Source organism: Anser cygnoides, chromosome 2 (assembly GCF_040182565.1).
Source record: "Anser cygnoides isolate HZ-2024a breed goose chromosome 2, Taihu_goose_T2T_genome, whole genome shotgun sequence".
Classification (NCBI taxonomy): domain Eukaryota; kingdom Metazoa; phylum Chordata; class Aves; order Anseriformes; family Anatidae; genus Anser; species Anser cygnoides.
The window spans coordinates 98,341,007-98,362,210 of NC_089874.1; the positions used below are offsets into that span (position 1 = coordinate 98,341,007).

General features: G+C 37.9%; 1 protein-coding gene across 1 annotated transcript in view; it reads right to left on the minus strand.

The window, feature by feature from the left end:
* ELP2 (elongator acetyltransferase complex subunit 2) overlaps positions 1–11,929 on the minus strand; it is a 35,272-nt gene extending 23,343 nt beyond the window's left edge. Inside the window, exons 1-8 of the mRNA XM_048079584.2 lie at positions 11,708–11,929; positions 11,512–11,590; positions 11,187–11,272; positions 9,247–9,397; positions 8,130–8,207; positions 5,152–5,216; positions 1,827–1,893; positions 755–889 (exon numbers count right to left, since the gene is read on the minus strand). Of these exons, the coding sequence (XP_047935541.2) occupies positions 755–889; positions 1,827–1,893; positions 5,152–5,216; positions 8,130–8,207; positions 9,247–9,397; positions 11,187–11,272; positions 11,512–11,590; positions 11,708–11,914 (868 nt within the window). The 5' untranslated portion in view covers positions 11,915–11,929. The remainder of the gene's footprint in view (positions 1–754; positions 890–1,826; positions 1,894–5,151; positions 5,217–8,129; positions 8,208–9,246; positions 9,398–11,186; positions 11,273–11,511; positions 11,591–11,707) is intronic.
* Between the last annotated feature and the right edge of the window lie 9,275 nt (positions 11,930–21,204).

The following is a 21,204-nucleotide window of genomic DNA, read 5'->3' on the forward strand; positions in this document are numbered from 1 at the left end:
TGTTGACACCAACAGGTCACCTATTGCCTCAAAGTGGTATCACAGAACTCCTGTAGAGCTCTCAAGGAATTTTGAAGTAAACTCTCTGACATCATCTCTGCCCATATTCTTAGACATATTTACATCTCCAAACAACTGTAAAAACAATGATCCATTAGAATTCGGAGAAAGTAACATGAGCACTTATTACACGCATCATACAAATCTCATTATATTACCTAAGTTGTCTAGTAACTTACCTCACTATGTCAAAATTGCGACGCCCTGACATTACAGTGCTCATATAGTATGTTAAATAACCACAAAGTAAGTCTGCACATACTTATCTGTTGCCTCCAATCCTTTCCAAAGGTTTAAGTAACAGTTGTACCTCTTAATGCGTTGAATTTAAAAGAAAGCAAGAAGTATGTTATTAAACTGGAGGAGAGCTGCCTAACAGCATACCTCCCATAGACAAATATATCTCCTGGCTGCGTACTGCATTTGGAATATGTGTAACAGTACAGGTTGATATTAAGCTCTCTCACTGCTTTACCATTTTTGTAACACATTGTTAACTTTACACAATCATTGCTTTACAACAGTAACTCTATTTTTTCTAACAGCTGAACAAAATAATACAGTCAAACTGGTCTCTGATTCTTTTAAAACAAGAAACAAAACAAATTAGATGGTAACCAGCTTGAAAGCCCCCCTGAAACCACTAACAGATACACAAGAAGCCATATATGAGAATTTTACAGCTGATACCTACCTTTAACAGTAAAAACATTCTCTTTTAGTCTTATGGAATAATCTTCAGTTTCTGAAGATTCCTTCGATTTCATACACACTTTCCAAATTCTTATCAAACAATCCTGAGCACAGCTTGCTAAGAATAGGTCTTCATCTATTTGGTTAAAAACATGATAATAATTAAAGACCCGTATTTTCATTGCAACCAACACCATGACTAAACTACTATCTTTCCAAACTTTCACTACAGCATTATCCTCATTTTCCCCATTTTACACATATTATAAATACTTCTATTTTATTTCAACATCAACTTATTCTACCATTTCAAACTCTACACTTGTTTAGAATATACTGACTATAGACATTTCTCTGCCTATTAGATAGAAAGATGTCTCATGGTAACACTATACATGAGCTTCCCTGTTACTTATGGCCTTCGCTCTCCCAATTCCAACATCCACAACGAGTAACCTAATACTGATAAGAACTTTAATCCATTTCTTTCTTTGGGACTGTAACATCCTCTAATGCTCTCTATTTTATTTTTGCCATTGCAATAAATATTTGATTAGTTAATGTCTGAATAGGTTCTCTTCTTAATCTCCTATTCCTACAAAAAAAAAAAAAACATGCATGGGGGGGAAGAAGAAAAATACTTTCACTCTATTTTTACCCCTTTGAAGAAGCAGCAAAGTATTCCTCATTCAGATATAGACACGTGCCATACTGAGAAAGACAAGTTGCTAAAAATCCTATTTGTTTGCATTAGGCAGCAGTTATGTAAATACATTTGAAGCAAGCAAAATAAAATGAGGAATGCAAACACGAGTGTTTCTGTTTCAATCTTACTGTAGTGGTAATTTTGAGAACTGAAAAATGGTTGCAGTATAAGTTCAACAATTCCTGTTTTTAAGAAGTCACAAAGTTCTACCTTGATTTTTAATATTTATATCACCAACTCAAAAAAAAATAAATGCTCAATCACAAGAGCTTAGAAGCTACAGTGCATCAAAAACATCTGCTGGAGTGGTAAAATATCAGTAATGTTGTTAAACCAGTATTCCACTTTATTTATCTTTCATACTGACCACACACTGCCCATTCAATGCCTCTTATCCAATCTTCATGGCCAGGGAGGATTAATGTTTTCTGAAACTGAATAAAACTTCCTGTTAGATCATAGAAATAGACTTAGTTACCATGCACATAGGGTCATTTAGCTTTGGATTTTGAGGTCTTCTATATTTACAGCTTTTATTATTTGAAATTGGAAAAATAACCTGTTACAAAAGATTGTAATGTAATGATAGGTTCTAAATAGGCCTTTCTGGTTTTGTCACGATTGTGTAAACATGTTACGTTATGGCACTTCCTACATATGAGCAGGAAAGCATAAGAATTTAAGGAGCTGAATGTATTTTATTTTAGCTTTTTCATGCTGACAGTGGTACGCAAAGAATAACATAATTCAAATACAACACGGTAAATAATTTGTATTAGACAAAGCAGATGCTACTGTAGATGTGAAGAATGAATACAGGTAAAAATCAAGCATAAAAGGCTAGATGTACCTTAATTTATTTCCATAATTATTTTTTAATATGATACTGTTAAGAATTACAACTTATGAGACTAGAAATATTCCCTGTGCTTCTTAAATTTATTACTAAGTTTCAAAGGGTGTTATATATGAAGAACTGTATCTGCAGATGGAAACCTCTGTATAAACACCAGAACACACACACAGTCCAGGTTCTCTTTTGAGAAATTTCATTAATAGTATGTTTTCATTTGTAACATTTGTAATACTACCATTTTACAGACTGGAAAACAGGGCTGACATGTACCTCATGAAGTTCAACAAGGGGAAGTGTAAAGTCTCGCACCTGGGGAGGAACAACTCCAGGTATCAGCACAAGCTCAGGGCCACCCAGCTTGAAAGAAGGAGATGGGGGCCCTGGTGGATGCCAAGTTGAATGTGATTCGGTTTGCCCTTGCTGCTAAGAAGGCTAACGGCATTCTGGGCTGTATTAGGCAAAAAGTATAGCCAGCAGGTTGAAGGAAGTGATCCATCCCTTCTACTCAGAGCTGGTAAGGCCACATGTAGAGTACTGTGACCAGTTCTGGGCTCCTCAGTACAACAGAGACATGGAGCTACTGGAGAGAGTCCAATGGTCACAAAAATGACAAAGGGACTGGAGCACCTCTCCTATGAAGAAAGTCTGAGACATCTGTTCAGTCAAAAAGGAAACTTGTGGGAATTTCATCAATATATACAAGTATCTGAAAGGAGGGTGCAGAGAGGATGGAGAGAGGCTCTTTTCAGTGGTGTCCAGTGACGGGACAATAGGTAGCAGAGGTCCAAGTCTTACTGCTTTTCTCTGCCAGGCACTAGATGTGAGCTCCCTCCTCCATACAGCTAACAATCTTTGTGGAATTAGAAAAAGCCCAAATTTTCCTGACTCTCTTACTTCACTTTTCAACTAGACTGAATTATTTCAGGGAAGACATACTCAAACATACGCAGCAAAATCTTCTTACATAAGCCAAGCTCAACATACAGATGTTGTTTTAAAGCTATATTTTGACAGTCTGGTTTGCTTTGCTTCCCTTTCACAGGGCCATAATATCTCTAGCAGGAAGACGGAATGGTTTTTTAAGATTTTTCCCTGAGTGCTTTTATAAATCAATACCCTCTTTCAAGAATGCAGAAAAGTAAAGAGAGAAACAATTTTTCTCTCTACTAAATGCTTTAAGGGATCTTCAAATAAATTATCTTTACGGATGTGAAGTTTGCCCTCTGAATTTCAAAACCATTTTTATGAATAAATATATTTCATCTGTAAGATTCATGAGATTACCCAAAAGGCAGCCTGAATCAGTTAGTGAAAGAAACCCGAAAATACCTCATCCTTCCTCTAAGTATAACTAATGAAATTCAGACAGCACTGTATTTCCCACAAACTCACATTGTACCTTTGCATTCCTACAGTCTTTGATCATGAACTAAAGGAAGAGATTTCCAAGAGTTAACAGGACAGAGCTATGGAACCTTACCACAGAGGGAAGAAGGCAAAAGTTCTGGTTCTAGTCACTCTCCTACATCATGTTTTACTGAAAAGTGGCAGGACAATGTTAATTTCTTCAAATACCTCTAAAAGTAGAGCTACAGAAGCCACAAAAGGTGTCAACAGATCTGATAGAACCTGACTAAACAGGAGAACCAAACTGAAAGTTTGGTCTGGACCACAGAAGTAAACAAGTTCCAGATTTTGAATCTGGAAAATCAGCTGCACATTGGCAGAGATAGAAGTCTTTCTTCAGCACCACTGCACACTACGAATCATGAGAGGGATTCTGCCACTGCTAGCTCTTAGAGAATGTCATTAAAATGATTTAACTCATGAGCTTCCTTTTTTCCTTCATAGGAAAAAATAAAGCTAAGAAACCAACCCTCCCTTTCTGCTTAGCGGTCGAGATATCGCTGACATAGGAGATAATAGGATGAGGCATTTTTTTTTAATCAACAAAAAACGTCTTATTATGTACATAACAGCCTGAACAAGCAAAATAATCTGTAAGAGGCATTCATTTGTCTCAACAAGCAAAAAGGAACACCTATTTTTCAAAATCTCAGAAAACTCAGAAAAATAATTGGTTCCTACACATGTTAGTTCAGTAGGGGTTTTTGGTTGGTAAGCTCATTTGTGCATTGTTGAGGGGAAGGGTGGAATCCCTGTTCGTTTGTTTTTTAAAGGGACTGATAAGAGACATTGACTTCTGTTTTGGAAGACAAGTCATGCAACACCTTCCTTAGAGTCTAACAAAAGAACAGCTGCAAGAGAGAGCAGAACTTCTTTGTAGTGCACCACAGGAACATTTAACTGTATGAAAAACTAAAGATTGTCAGCTTCCAAATAATACATGAAAAACGTGTATGGCTATAGAAGATCAGATACTATTTCAAGTATTTGTTTGGACATTCAGAAGCATTCAGCACAAACGGCGTAGTTAACAAAAATACAGTTCAATAAATAAAAATCGTACCAGTTTTTCTGTAACAATTTATAGACTGAAAATAACATTTCCATGTGAAACACTCAGTGCATGGATACTGAATAAAGACAGAGTCATAGTTATTTCATGTCAGTGGGGATAGAAACACAGGGTATCTTCAAGTAGGGAAAAAATAAGGAAAAATAACACTTTTACAAACAGAATACACTTCAGCATTCTGTACAAGCATTTCAGCATTATCAAGGAAATGAATGAACTATTTGAACAGGGGTATGGTGCGATGATTATCTGGAGACAGTAGCTATTAAAGAACTTCAAAAAAATCAGCAGCACATACGAAAAGAAAAGAAGCAGAACTGTGTAACGTTCTGAGCAAGACACGAAAGCTGCGATTACCTGACTATTCTGCTGTATAAACAAATGTATTTTGCAGTCATCACCACCACAAGCCAGTATTGGTACTGAAATGGAAAAAAAAAAGTCCATTACTGAAGTTACAAAATCTGATGTTCTAGGATATGAAAAACTACATAGATAAAAAACAAATACAATAATATAAATTTATAGGAAGGCATGATATCACTTTTTAAAAACTGTTTTCTCAGACACACACCTTATATTTTTTAAAATAAACTAGTATTTCAGGAACACAAAACTCAAAAGTTATTTTGGCATATAAGTAAACACAGCTCCCTGTTCACACAAAGGCTATGGAGCCCTTGCCTTTACACAAGGTTGAAAACATTGAACTAGAGGTAATAAACTGTTCTGAAAGAAGACCTGGTTTCAGGTCCACAGAAATTCAGCAACAGTGAGTTTTCTTTCCACATAACACAATACATGTTCTTGAAGCCTGTATCCTGCTTTCCTGAGGAATACATTTTATTGGCCATTAAAGTAATTACATACTTACTGAATAAAAGTTTGAGTAAAAAAAAAAGAGAATTGTGATCTAGTCGCTGTATCAGACAAATGCAAATGTACTCGTTCAGAAAGTTCTATCAAGACTTATCAAGAAGTATATAACTGGCAAAAATGGCCTATTATACATTTTTCGCAAAAATGCTCTACAGTAATGTAATTTGCATTGAATGAAATGAAGTCCTGCAAAAGAAAATGAAAAAATAATAGTTGGAAACTGAGGTCCAATTGTAGTGGAGACAAGATGATTTGCAATGCTTTTTCAAGTTTGCTCTCTTTTTCACCGGTTGCAATTCAATTCTGAAGAGATGAATGGTTCTCAACATTTTTTTTTAAATATATTTCAGCAACAGTCAGTTAAAATACTAGGCATCATGAACTTCAATGTCTTCTGAAAGTTAAAGCATCCATTACATATGAATCAATTTTCAATGTGAGCTTTAAATTTCTTTGATTGGTGAAATCAGTTTCCTGTAAACGCTTCTAGATCAGGAGTGTAGCCTATGACTTTTAGAAAATTAATTCTTTGTTTAATTCGTGACTTCAGAGCTGCAGGTTGCCCTCAACATGAAAGCTTCTCTAAATCTTAACACAGGTGTCAGCATAGCTTTCATAAAGATTTCAGAGCAACTCCAAAAGTTATCATACATCATTTTTTCCTGAAACTCATTAAACTTCTGAATTGCCACTATATATTAATGTTTGACTAAATGATCAGCAATTAGATTTTTAATGTTTTAAGCTATTTTATTTAATTTCATACATAATCATACATAACAATCCTTTGAACCAGTTCAATTGCACAGACTTTTTGGGGGAGGCGGTAAAGTACAGAATACAATTATGCTCTATTAAAAGTTTCTTTTCTGGGGAAATATTTCTAAATATATATTTACAGTTCAAAATTTAAACTGTTTCTGGACAATCTTAGCAACGCAAATCATTTGTACTGAAACTGGTATTCAAAAGAAATACAGAGGCTTTTTGTTTTGTTTAATGTTTTGTTAATTTTCCTTATAGAAAGTAAGTTAAGAGTTTGTGATTTAAAACTAGTTCCATCTCTTCAGAAAAGTAAAGTACTCTTTTTCAGGTTATGAGCATTGTGCTATTTGGATAACTAATTTAAGTCAGGATGGGAAAGAGGCCATAATAAAGGATTGCCCTGCTTTGAACGCAACTTTAGGCAAAACTGGGCTTTGGGGACTCCAGTAGATCTTCCACAGTGAAGCAAAGTGTTTGCTATTCCACCATTTCAAGAAGATTCAGTACAGTAAGTGAAGAAATAATCTAATACTTCACAGTATGAATTTTATCCTCATTAAACTGGTACCACAGACACCTCACTTCTAAGGAAAATTCACACTAGAGTTAGTATGATTTAACCTAAGCCTTTTAACATCATCTCAGCAAACACTTACTAGCATATTTACAAGAAAAATAAGAGAGAGAGGTTTGAAGTGTAGACACCACCAGTGTAGACACTGTTTTTGATATATCTGCTTCCAGAGCATGCCTGATAAGTATTTCCAAATGGGACAACACATCTTGAAACAGCTTTCGTATCTCCCAGAATTATCTCAAGCCAAAGAATAAAATTAGCTGTAACTGCCTTGGAGGCATGCAATCTGAAAACACATCAGTGTGGAACACACGCAGCAAGTAGATGGAACTCCAGAAACTGTAAGAAGTTTCAATGTGTTTCCTCTTAGGAGCCTTTCGCTCCTCCATCCAAATGAGGGGCTCTAATGACATTTAAACACAAACCTAACTGAACATAAGTATTTGGCTTGCATTTTGCTAGAGGATACACTTAGTTTAAAAAAAAAAAAAAAGACTTCTACAGATTTCCAACAGAAGAATATGTCTCTGGTAGGACATGAACGCAGCTTCACTATCAGGAGAAAAAAAAAAAAAAGATTCAGTTCTGAACATTTACATTAGCAGAAAACTCTGTAAGCCATACTGAAAAGTCAGGTTAAACTTGTCCAGCACCGTTTTTTCATGTTTAAGACTGGATACATGCTTAACACTGCTCATTAACATGTAATTTCTAATGCAGCCCTACAGATTCTTTTTACGTATCTTGCCCTTCAACCCAAACAACAAAAAATGTAAGGTGCAGCACCACAAGGAATGAGTGAAACCATCTGTATCAGCCTATCCCATTCACTTCTATCTCTGTTACCCCGTTTTTGTGCTGTCTTATAGTTCAACTAAAGAACTTTGATCAGCATTTTCAAAATGCTACAATCAGCCAGTAGTTTTCTAATTCCTATGAAACGTTCACGTGAAATATTTAAATACAGGCACCAACTTAGGCTAATTCCCTAAAAAACAAAACATATGACACAAGGGTCTGGAGTTGGTTAAATGAAAATCCTGTTACACAGTTGGAAGATTTCTTAGATTTTATTTTTCCTGCATTGATATTCAAGATATGCAGCTGTACTTACCACTGCTGCCAGGCAAGAAGGATAAGGAGACATCCATAACAAATCCATTTCCAAATTGCAGAATTTCAATGCATTTAGCTGAAAATGAGAACAGACAGTGTTGAACTTGTTCATCATATTACTGTTACATTGTCATCTCCTTCTACATCATCCAGTTAGAATTCCCCGTTCAATTTTATTTTAAGGAGCTGCAAAACTTCTACATTTTTTCAGAATCCATTGATTTTTAGAGAGAAAATAACCCTCAATAATAGTGTTATCTTTTAAGGGGTCATGGCAATCCATCCACAGTTAGCTGAGTTAGAAGATAAGTCACTATTCTTCACTGAATATTAAAGTTGTACAGTTTCACTCTGGTGAAGTAATGAGTATTGCAAATTACATCCTGTGGCAAACAGCATTCGCTACACAGAAAGCTAAAACTGGACTGGCTACAAGAGCAGACAGAGATAGAAGCAAAAAACAGACCTCCTCTTAACACCCTTGAGACCCTAGAAGTAATTAAACTGGTGACACATCAAGATCAGAGTAACAAGCAAGATGGCTGAACAACCTTCCTACAGAAGTAGAATTAAAACAAAAAAATGGAAAGGAAAGGACAACTTCTCTGGGAGCATAAGAAACGCCTTCTAGAACATGGGGGTGAAGACTGACAACTCACATCTATTAATCTCACTTAGGTAGGGCAAGGGGAAATCCTCAAGTACAACAGATAACAAAAAGTAGCATGAGAGATGTAGTCAGTACAACTCAACTATCAACTACTAGAATAACACTTTAAACCTAGATTATCTGTCCTAATTATTTCTTATGTATTTCAAAGAGCAATTCTCCGATGTGTCCATACAAGGGACTAGCTCAACAGAAGGTCAAGATCTATTATCCCACACTTTACACAAGCAGACCCAGAACTAGTTTCTTCCCAGTTACCAAGGACAAACAGTGGTTCAGAGTACCAGATTCTGAACACATTAAAAAGAAACTGGTAATTTCAGCCAACATATCACTGACAAGAAATAAAGATAAAATATTCTGAGGAACAAATCTGACCCAAAGCTATTAAATATATCATTTTTATTAAGCCAGTATGTTGTTGCTACATTCAAAAAAAAATTACCTTCTGAACCATGCCGAGACCAGATTCTCACAGTAGAGTCAGACGCTGCAGAAGCTATTAACACATCTAAATCAGGTTCATCTGACTGGTAGACAGCATCCACTGCACAAACAGCTTCAGTATGACCTTCGAGAGTAATGCTTTTCACAAGCTGAACACATCAGAAAGTTTTACAAAGTCATAAAAACTAACAAAATTGAAAATTCTCTCAGAAAAGTTAATGGAGTTTAAAGACATTTTAAGGAAAGGGGAAAAAAACACTTAGTACTGAAAACAAGTTGTATGTTTGTGGTAGTGGTGCTTCTGTCAAACTACGCTTAATCTAAAGCACATTCCAGAAAGTGCAGAGAAGGGGTACAGCAGTAGTAAGCATTAACTTGACAGGACTGAATCAAAGCTGAACAGAATTAAATGTTCCTGTGTACACTATACAAATTCCTTGAGGAAAGCTGGAAACAGTACTGAGGTTAGGAAGAGTAGTTTTCCTTCCTTTCTCTCCTTCTCTTGCCCCTAACCCTAAGGAACATCTCATAAAAGTTTGGAGAACCTTAGTGAAGGAGATTGAGCAGAACACAATGGAATAAATGGCAACTATAGCAGCTCTGTTTAGTATATTTTAATTTGCAAGAACACCTTTTTGTCTTTTAAAATACTGACACAAAACCTAAAACCTCTAAACTTAAACTTAAGTTTCTCAGTGAATGAATACAGGTGATTCACTTTGTAATCTGTTTGTCATAAATACAAACAACAAAACAAGATCTTAATTCTCTGGCTAAAAGATGCCTAGCATTTATCCAGATTTTGTCCTAAATGCACTTGACATCTCTTTCAAAAAAGAAAACAAAACAAAGCCCTCGTAAGCCCCACTGCCATTTTCCAATTGGTCAAATGCAGAACTTTGCCTGTTTAAGTATATAAGCTAGTATAGAAGTGTCATTAAAGTATAAAAGTTTAGTCACATCCTTTTTCAAAGACTGCTATGAGGCTGTGTACCATGTTAGTGGAAAAAATTAAAAAAGAAATACGTAAGTAATTTTAAATAAGTATGCAAAGATTTAAAACAGGACAGGAACTTTTTGTTTCAAAGAACATTCCTTCATCAAACAAGCCTGATGATTATGGTATGTGCGCTTTTCCCTAGTACATTTCTGCTCTTGCACATTTGAAAACTCAGTCTACGCTAGTTTGAGATAGCCTGTAAAATGGATTACCTACACAGCCATTCACAAGCTAATGCCTAATAATCAATATTTTAAAAACTAGATAATTATATAAAGCATCTTTTTCTTTCTAAATTTCAGTTTATTCTGAAGATTCTTATGCCATACGGCATCTTTTCCCTTTTATTTATTTCTACAGTATGAGTAATAAGTTAGGTAAGTCGCTTGTCTCAATTTTTCTGACAAAACTCAACTGTTGCACATGTACTTTTAAACACCTACTCCAACTTGTATTCCATCCCTGTAGACTGCCTATATGTAAACACTATACGGTTATGTAGATTGACCAGAAATCACTAGACATGTATATAAAGAAATGAGGAAGAACTAAGGAAATATATACCAAAAATGAACTTCATAGTATCAGGATTTCAAGGCCATTTAAAGAAAAGTGTTACATGAGATCAGAAAGTTGAAGACTCAAAAGAGGTTCCTTTAGACATGGTAGACAAATCAGATGATGACTGGTTAGTTAGTATCTTACTGAAGTCTGATTTTAAAAGATAAACTACACAAGAATAAAAAACATTTTAGATTAAAACATGGCAAGACAACAATCTGGAGTAAATACACATTGGATTCAACAGTCATGGAACAATGAAGAGGCATGAATAGGAAGTACAGATAAAATAAATACTTTCATTTCACAGATAGTTTTTGGTACATGAGAAACAAGATGGGGGAAAAAAGTTTTAAAAGGATGCTATCTCTACTTACCTGATCATTCCACACTCCTGTCCCACTCCATTCCCAAAGAATGAGCTGTTTATCAGATCCACCAGAAACCAACTCCGTTTCAGTTGCTAGAAATATGCATCCTTGTTAGTTTTGTGAACTTTGTAACAGAAGCCAACAACACATACCAGTGACATCGGTTACCGCTTGCACAGCATCACACCCATGAATTGTAAACAAAGTTTCCATTAAAATAAAGCGTGACCAATACGAGTTGCGTTATACACGACACCTCGAGAACAGAGGTATTATTTTCAGGCAACAGGAAGCTCAAAGCAGCCGCTCCCGGAGACCCTGGGCCACTCACCTCCGTCCCGCCGGCGGACCCAGCGCACGCAGTTCACCCTGCCGGTGTGCCCGCGGAGGGCGGCGACCGTCCGCCTCGCCTGCGGGGGGGAAGAAAGCACCGAGCATCAGCTCGCCATAGCGCCGGTGCCGTTGTCGGTGTTGTTGTTACCACCCGCCCGACCCCACACCGCCTCCCCCCGGCCCCGGCCGCTCACCGCCGGCCGGTAGAGGACGACGTCTCGGCAGCTGCCGAAGGCGAGCAGCCCCCGCCGCCCCCAGGAGACGGCCCCGCCGCCCGCCCGGTTGGCGCAGCAAGCGACATGGCACACCGACACGGGCGCCGCCATCTTGCCCCGCCGGCCACGTGCGCGGCCGCACGCAGTTCCCATAGCAACGACCCCGCGCCGCCAGGGGGCCGCCATGTTGTGGTGGCCTCCGCTCTCCTCCTCCCCTCAGCCGGGCACCGCTTGAAAATAAAAACTATTGCTCTTTCTTGTAGCCTTTATTACGCTTTTCATTAAACGCCCGCGCGTTACTGCGGAGTTGTGAAAGGTTAAAACTTTTCTGGGTTTGTTTCTGTGTGTTCATTCGTTTGTTTTAAATAACTGCCTGGCTCCTCGCCTAACGTCACGGTCAGGAGCTGTTCATACCATAAAAGTTGGTCAAAGAAACTCTCCAAGACTCAGTTTGGAGTATTATAAAGAAGGCATTACTTAACTGCAGTGCCAGATGCACAGGGGATCACTCCACCTAGTGTACATAATGAATTGTTCAACTGCAAAGGTTATATGCAATCAAAATATACATACTTGTTAGATTTCCAAGGAATAATTGACATATTCATATTATTTCCCATAACTCATTAAAATATGCAAATGTTCCTGGGGCGTGTGCATTTGTTTCTGCTGGTGGTCTTTGAGGGTCTTCTGGTGGTCATCGATAGTCTTCCACACTGTGTTCGCTGGTTGAACCCAGTTCTTGTGCATGCTCAAGCCATCTCATTCTTTCTTGTCTTATTGTTTCTACTTAGGCATGCATGCTGAGCTTAGCTGGTTACACATCCAAGGACATATGCACAGCATGACACATCCTCCAGGCCTGGGTCCTCTTGCTCTCACTTAGAGATACAAGTCTGTATTTTCTTACAGACAAAGCTGGCAAGGTAATAGAAAGTTTCTAAACTTCCTTCTGTCTAACTAAACATAGCAAAGGTTAGATCTATCTGCTCATAAAGCATCTCAAATTTTGCTCTATCAAAAAGGGGGGAACTGTATGTCCTTTTGGTTAAGTATCACTGTGGCTGCCTGCACACCATCAGATGGCCAAAATGGGTACATAAATAGGTACAAAGGATTGACTAGGATTGAAAGTTTTCATTCTGTAAAGTCATTTTTTATGCCAACAGAAATAAATTACATCAATTGAAGAAGAAATGGGTGCAAGAGGGGAAGAGGTTGGAGTCTACCAGACTACCAGATCCACAAGTGGTATACAAAGTGCCAGCAGTGGGCCAGATTAACTGGATATCTTGTGCATATAAATTAATGCCATGTGTGCTAGGAAAGACCTAAATTGAATATCTGAAATCATATTCCTGTGGTTATTATCCTTTTTTTTTTTTTTTTTTTTTTTTTAATTGGCAGACTGCTTAATAGCTTACCATCTCTTTTTCTCATTTTCCTTCTCAGAACTATTTCAGATGTTTTGGTGAAGTGTCCTTTTCCCAGTATTTCATATTTTGGACACTGGAAATCATGGGCCACAAATACAGTCAAGGGGCTGGAGCACCTGTCCTATGAAGACAGGCTGAGGGAGTTGGGTTTGTTCAGCCTGGAGAAGAGAAGGCTCAAGGGACACCTTATAGCGGCCTTCCAGTATCTAAAGGGGGCCTACAGGAAAGCTGGGGAGGGACTCTTTGTTAGGGAGTGTAAGGATAGGACAAAGGGTAATGGCTTTAAACTAAAAGAGGGTAGGTTTAAATGAGATATTAGGAAGAAATTCTTTACTCAGAGGGTGGTGAGGCACTGGCACAGACTGCCCAGAGAAGCTGTGGATGCCCCATCCCTGGAGGTGTTCAAGGCCAGGCTGGATGGGGCTTTGAGCAACTTGGTCTGGTGGGAGGTGTCCCTGCACATGGCAGTGGGGTTGGAACTGGGTGGGCTTTAAGGTCCCTTCCAATCCAAACCATTCTGTGATTCTGTGATTTCCTGCTTCTAAAGTGTTCCAGGCCTGTTTGTCCTTGCAGATGTACATTAACACATTACAGATCAAACCTGTCACTTGTGAAGCATCCCTCCAAGAAAGGATTACCAAATTAAGTCACTGGGTACAGACTGTGTTTAATATTGCAGTTTATTATGATGTCCTGGAATAACTGCCATAGAAATCACAGGAAGTTGCAACTAAGCAACAGCAGACGTACAACAGAGTGATCTGAATATGTCCGAGTACACCTATTTTTCAAGAAAAAAGATGAGATCATAGTAGATTAGAGAATTCCATCCATTACATTTTTATTTCTTGATTTATTTACATTTATTGCCCTCCCTGCCCAAGACATTGAAACCTAATCAAGTGACATCCAAAATATGTATATACATATTTTATATATATATATATATATACTGCCTTAGTATTATAGTTTTCTTTGTACAGTGTTTGGCTTAAAAAAAATGGAATCATTGGAGCAGAGTGTAAATGAACTACACTGAGACAGAAAGTGAGAAAAGGGATAAGAAATACAGATGCGACTGCCTAAAGGTGTCCTTGGCCTCTGTCCCCAAAGAGTACCTGCCACATCCTGAAATAAGTGAAGCTGCTCTGAACTGGAAAAGCTGGAAAGCCCATGGCAGAGGGAAAAGACAGCTCTCCATGGCTGTGCAGAGAACAGGGATGGGTGGGAAGAGAAGCAGCAGAAGGCAAAGAAGCAGGCATGCAGGGGAGGCAGCCTCTGCTTTGCACACTGAATACTTTGGACCCTAAACCACCCGTGCGTGGCTTTTCCCTCCCCGTGTGCCTGCATGTTCATGAATACTGGCTGTCAGCTGTAACCTGACACAACACTGTTGCAGCTGGGCACAGCTTTTGCCAGTGGGTGCAAGAGGAAGGAATCTGTGCCTGATCACATACAATATGCGGCTGGAAACGTTAGCTGCTAAGAGAAGAAATGGCTCCTTGAACAAAAATGTATGGACACAGTCATCGAAGTGCTGTAGTTGACAAATGCTGTCCAGAGGATGGCTGTGCTGCAGCATCCCTTCTCAGCGTGCCCTGCCAAGGCCAGAGTCAGGGCTCCAGCAGGAGGAGGCCTGGTGCTGCCAAAGAGCTGGGGCACGTTGTCGGAGTTTTGTTTGTTGTTGTGGGAATGAATCTGGATCTGAGTGCAACAGTGGGCATAAGCATGATGTTCTTCAAGACAGATTTGGGCTGGGGGCTCCTCTGTGACATATGAACTTTACTCTATGGAATAGTATATGAGAAATTTAGAAGAACAGATAACTACAGCAGAGCCAATACCCTTTTTAAGAACATATGCATTGTAAGAAAGTACTGCTGATGGTCAGTACAACAGTGGAAGAGGTCATATTACGGGCCAACTGCCGATCTTCATTCATATCTAGTGTTCCTACTGAATCCAAATTGGTCCTTGCTATTTTCCTTCCTAGAAAATAACTTCTTCATTTTTCAGAAGTATAAGTAAAAATGTTTTTTCTTTTTTTTCCCTCTTTGGTGTAAATTTTCTGGTACAGGAAGAATTTGATTCACCAAATATCAGAAAAGGTTGTGATGCCTAAGCAGACTTTAGAAGTCACTCTATAGCCTTCTTTACATGTTTTACATGTCCTGGTTTAGTTCTGCCAATGGGGTTACAGGGGTTATAGTGACAAATCCCAACAAGGGAGTTACTGCTTACACCAAAAAAAAAAAAAAAAAAAAAAGAGGATTTTTTTTAGCTTAAAACAAATTCACCAGTTACACTAGATTAACTTGTTTTTAGCTTTTATACAGAGATCAAGAAAATACAATTCATCAAAAACTGAGGAATAGCGTGAATATAAACATTTTTCTGTCTAAATATGTTTTCACTTCCTGCAGAATTCATTCCAACCTATTAAACAGCATATTTAGCCTCATCTTTATTTTCGTGTCTTATGAGGAAAACAGTGTTGGGTATATATTATACGCATTGTTAATTGAATGTGTGTTAAGAAATCTGATCTTCAGTAGATTAAATCAAAGTTCTGTGCTTTTATCGTGTGGAGTTTTGTTGGTGCAAAGGCTTATGTATTAACAGATCATTCTGCATGATACTGTGAAAAGCAACAATTGTATGTTAGGTTTAAAGTTTAATTATATCCAGTCTACTTCTATAGAAAAAAAAATGTTCAAATGTTGTTACACTAGCAAAGCCAAGTACTTTAAAGTTAGCAGCCTAGTTGTTCCTGTAGCTGTTGAACTTAACCTGTCTGTGTTTAACCTGTGTTAACCTGTCTTCATGGTATACATGCCTTATGAAGTAATCATTAATGAAGTTACCTCGTACTCAAATTACTGCCTGCTATTTTTACTGTAGTTTGCTTGCCTCCAATAGCAACCTGGATGAATAGTGCCTGGCGAATGAGGCAGCTATTCAATATTTCAATTTCTCCTCATTAATTATATTGTGGCCCTAGGCCTAATTTGCTATACATCATTTGTAGACAAAAAAGAATTATCCTTTCCCTCATAGACTTTTATTATTATTATTATTTGTGTGATTTCTGCTACTGCAGAGCCTGAATGTCTCAGAAAAACTGTGTGAACTATATTTTTCTATATAATATAACTGTTAGGCAAAGGGGTATTATTATATTCCTTTTCTGAGCTACAATTTCTTCCTAGGACTAGAATTACTAACAAAAGCCCAATAGTTACTCAGTGATGAGTGCCCAATGTGGAAGACACAGAATGGTTTTCACAGAAAGGTTAGGGGAACCCAGCACCCCTCAGCTTTGGCTGTGATTGCAAGTGTTCAAAACTTGGAAAACAGATCCCACAGCTGGCACACTTTTCATGGCTTCTGCAGGGCCAGGATTTCACCTGAGGGATCAGCGCTGGAAGGGCTGCGAAAATAAATGAGAAACAGCAGTGACCAAAAACATAAAGATGAATTTAAATTATTTGGCATCTTCACATAGGATACCTATACAACAGCAAATAACAAGAGGGAATAACCTCTTGTTGTGCCAGGGGAGGTTTAGGTTGGAAATTAGGAGACATTTCTTCTTGGAAAAAGTAGTCAGACATTGGAACAGGTTGCCCAGGAAGGTGGTGGAGTCACTTTCCCTGGGGGTGTTCAAGGAAAGGTTGGACGTGGTGCTTAGGGACGTGCTTTAGTGGGTGACATTGGTTGTAGGGGGACAGTTGGACCAGATGATCTTGGAGGTCTTTTCCAACCTTAATGATTCTATGATAACAACTCCACTGCCATAGATGTCTCAGCCTTTCCCTTTTTTCCAGCTACGTGATGTGCTTCTGAAGGAATTTCTTTCCCTTGAACCTACAGCTACCAGATTCACTGCCAGAAGAGATGATCAAGGACAAATGTAATTCGCAACATTGCTGTCTGGGTCCATTAAAATTCAGTGTCAGATTTCATTTTTCTAAGACTGATTTTTAACTGCCATTGGTTGATTCTGGAGTTGTTGGTCCTACATTCAATAAAAGTTAAGAATGCTGCAGTATCTTGAGCATAATATAAGCCTGTGGCATCCTTTTCAAATTCATGTCTCAAGATTAAAAAAAAAAAAAAAAAAAAAAAAAAAGCAGATATTATTGCTTGAATAGAGTTCATGAAAAATGTTTAGAATAAGTTTTAGACCCAATTTCTCCTTTAATTCATCTTATTGAAGACTGTAAGTTTAATGATGCTGGTGAAAAATGTTGAACTGAACAAATGTTAACTATAGCTATTTCCATTTTTTTTTCAGAATGTATTTTAAATATTCTATGAATGCCTCACATTCTGACTGCTTAAATGTATTTCTGATTTTCTGAGGAAAAAGGAAACTAATTATTTAGAAATATCATGAAAATTAGCTCTCCTAACAATGAATGTAATTGCTTGCGGAAAGAAATTCCACAGAAAATATCTCAGATTTTTTTTTTTTTTAAAGGAAGATGTGATGCAAACATGACCTAGAAAATTACTTGGGAAAGAAAAAAAAAAAAAAGAAAGAAAGAAAGAAAAACAGAAAAAAGGATGAAACAGCTTGTCACACAATCAAACTGATTATACATTATGTTTTTGAAGCAGAAGGTCTAAAAGAAGATGTGATAATAAGCATGCATTCCAGAGGGCATGTAAAAAAAAAAAAATAAATAAAAAAATCAGGCAATCTTTAGTAGCTAAAATCCTATTTTACACTTAAATTCTGTATTAGCAGCAGTTTTTGTATGACTTGGATAGGTTATTGTTCCACTCTATAAAAGGACATCTTGCAAATATATATATATATAATATTTTCCTGACACATCCCTTCATGCTCATTAAAAAGAAAGAAAAAAAAAAAAAGGCATCAAAAAACCCTGTTAATACGGGGGTTTTATCTGTACACACGCATGCATGCAACCACATCCACTCTATGTGTATTTATGATGGCTTTGATCAAGTAGGATCATTGCGCAAATTATGTGATATATAATAAACTCCAGAAGAATGAGCCTGATCCAAAGCCTTCAATGGTCAAAGAGATGTCCATTATTTGATCAAGCTGTAAGTCGGGCACCCGCTTACTGACATTAGATGCTGGCAGCCTAATGTATCTGTATAATTTCAAATTTCCTTGCTACTTGTTGCTGTTTTACAGTAACTTAGTAAATACAGGTATGGAAAGTAGTACACTTCCAGCCTGCAAGTCTGGATCTTTCACAGATTTTAGTTAGGGGGAAATGCAAACAGCATGATGGAGTTGTATTAGAAAAGCCCAGTTGCCTGTGTTAAGTGCAGAAAGACAAATGTTTAATGAACCCCAGAGCTACAGGGGAAAGAAGAATACTGTACAGGATATTGACCTGTCACAGAACAGCCTGCCTTTGTTAGGTAAATCTTCATTTCCCAAAAAAGGTAATGGAGAAATTCCCCATTTTCTGTCAAAATACAGTTTTCTTTTTAAAAATGACTTTTTTTCTTTTGCCATTGGAATATTAACATACAATGTCTCTGTAGTAGGCAGTAGTTTATTTGTAGAATTTCTTGGACTGATTTACCACCTATTATAAGTGAGGTTGTAAGGAGTGTCCGAGTCTGTCCCACACAGAGGTCACAAAATGACCATAACCATTAAAGTAAGAGCATGAATTGCAGGTGCCTGGCCTTATTTCCTCCCTGTCATCACGTTGCATCTATCTAGGCTACATTCCCCCCTCCTAGCTGGCAGTACCATCCACGCTATTATCCAAAAGACCGGCCGCAGCAGTTCCTGGCATAGCCTGCCTGCAGCCAAGTGGTCTGGACTTGGCAACATCTGTAATGCAATCTGTTGGCACAAAGAGGCCGGGGGCTTCACTCAGAGACACTGTGTTACTGAACAGCGACATAATGACTCCTTTTTTATATACCGATAAACTGAGACTGCACTTCATTCAATGCTAGGCAGCTCAGTGCCAGGAGGAGGTTGAGAAACTGGGTATAAATGGTGGCTATGAAATGGTTCCTGGGTTCAGGAATTACGTTTTGAAGCAGAGCTGGGAAGTGTTTTCCGTTTAATACGGCCCAGATTAAATAAGCAGCTCAAAAGCAGACTTCATGCCACACCAGTTTGTAGAAAACATTAACAAGAAAAGCATTATTTCTTACAAAAACTTGAGACCGAATAGTAATAGTTGTTGAGAAAAAAATTTAGAAATGACAAATATTGACTGAACATGAGGAAAAAAAATCCCAACTGTAAATCAAACTACTCCAGATACAGGAAACTTCAGTGTACTGAATAGAAGTTCTTGATGTATGTTCAGATTTAAGGTAGTAAGTTCTGCTTTGCACCCAAAGCTGGAATTTAGCCTCCCTCTTAGGCTTAAAAGTTCTAAAAAACATAGCCTTTGAACACTGATTAAATGTTTTAATAGTTAAAATAATAAGACATCAATTAATAAATTTCATATCTATGTTCTTCCTTTCTTTATATAGGACTGCTTTGTTTATGAAAATGCAGGTATTTTTCACATGTGAAAATATACAGGTAAAATAACTTTAAACAACAAGCAGCCAGACAGTACACTGCAAATCAGACATAATTATTGAACAAAGACGTTTCATTATTTTATTATTGTTTTCCGCCTCCTAAATGGAGAAAGCCACAAACTAGGCATCTCATTCTGTTTCCACCAAGAGATGAAACCTGCCTGATTTGTCCAAGTAACTGTTGAAGATGTGAAGAGAACTGTTGTGACCAAGTTCCAAATCACCAAACTAAGTTAGGAACCTAATTTCTATTCAATTTCCTAAATGCTTCTGAGGATCCATGCCTGCCTTGTTTAGCTTAATCTGCAAGTGACATAGTTATTTTGAATTACCAGATGAAACAGGGGAAAAAAAAAAAAAAAAAGTGAGTTTGCATCAGGAAAACACCATGAAATGGAGAAACTGTGAAAAAACATTTTATAGAAACAGTGAAAGAAGTAGCAGGTTAATCATTTAGACAATTGCCTACAACATAACTCAGGCTGGCATTTCCAGGTATGAGAGCTTTAACTCTCATATGCTAATGCATTTTGAAGCAAATTATTTTGTTTCATATTTCTTTACATTTTCAGTGGCAAATACAAAGAAATAGAACAGTGAAGCAGGAGTGTCTAGAAAATGGGGGCAAAAGCAATCTCTGCACTAGCAAACCTTACCAGGCATTTTGCAAGTAGCTTTTTATTAAAGAACCAAGCAGAAGCAGCATATGCCAAATACAGCCTGCAGCGCACACTGAAATTCACTCACGAGAAGCAATGTGAGGTAAAATTTTGCACAGTCAGCAGTAATAGTACTTAAGGAGTAGATATTTACCTTTCATGCTGCAACATAACCAAACTTAGGCAAGGCTAGAGTGAATTTTTACCTCATTTTGAGTACATGAAAAATTGTCATTTCACAGAGTAATACTGGCAAATTGGATTGCAGCATTCTTCATAGATCTTTCCTCGGTTCCTCCATCCAAAAAGTCCATCTCCCCTCCAAACAGCAACAGCAGAACTTTTCTTTTGCTTCAGACCACCTTCTCTGGATGTGGAAACCTGCATCCACCACCTCTGCTCCAGCTTCTTACTTGCACCAGCTTTGGATTAATCTCAACATGACAGTCAATTCAGCTCACCAGAAGAGTATTATTAAACCATTTTTTTGGCCAGGTTGGCTTTGGAGAAAGAGAAGATGCCAAAACAGTGCCAGCCCCCTGCCCCATTCAGCTGCAGGCCCACACTTCCCCTCCTTTTGCTGCTGATGGACCTGTAGGAGTCCTTCTTATCGCCCCTCATATCCCTCTCCAGATTCAACTGCAGGTGATCTTTGACTTTCCTAAACTTACCTCTGCATACTTGGGCAACATGCCTGTATTTTTCTGTGGTCACCTGCCATCCCATTGTGCATCCTGCTGTACTAGTTTCTCATAATGGATATGAGAGCTTTCCCCATAATGCTGTCCTTAGACAGTTCCTCATTTATAAGCACGTGCTTGGGGTAAACCCA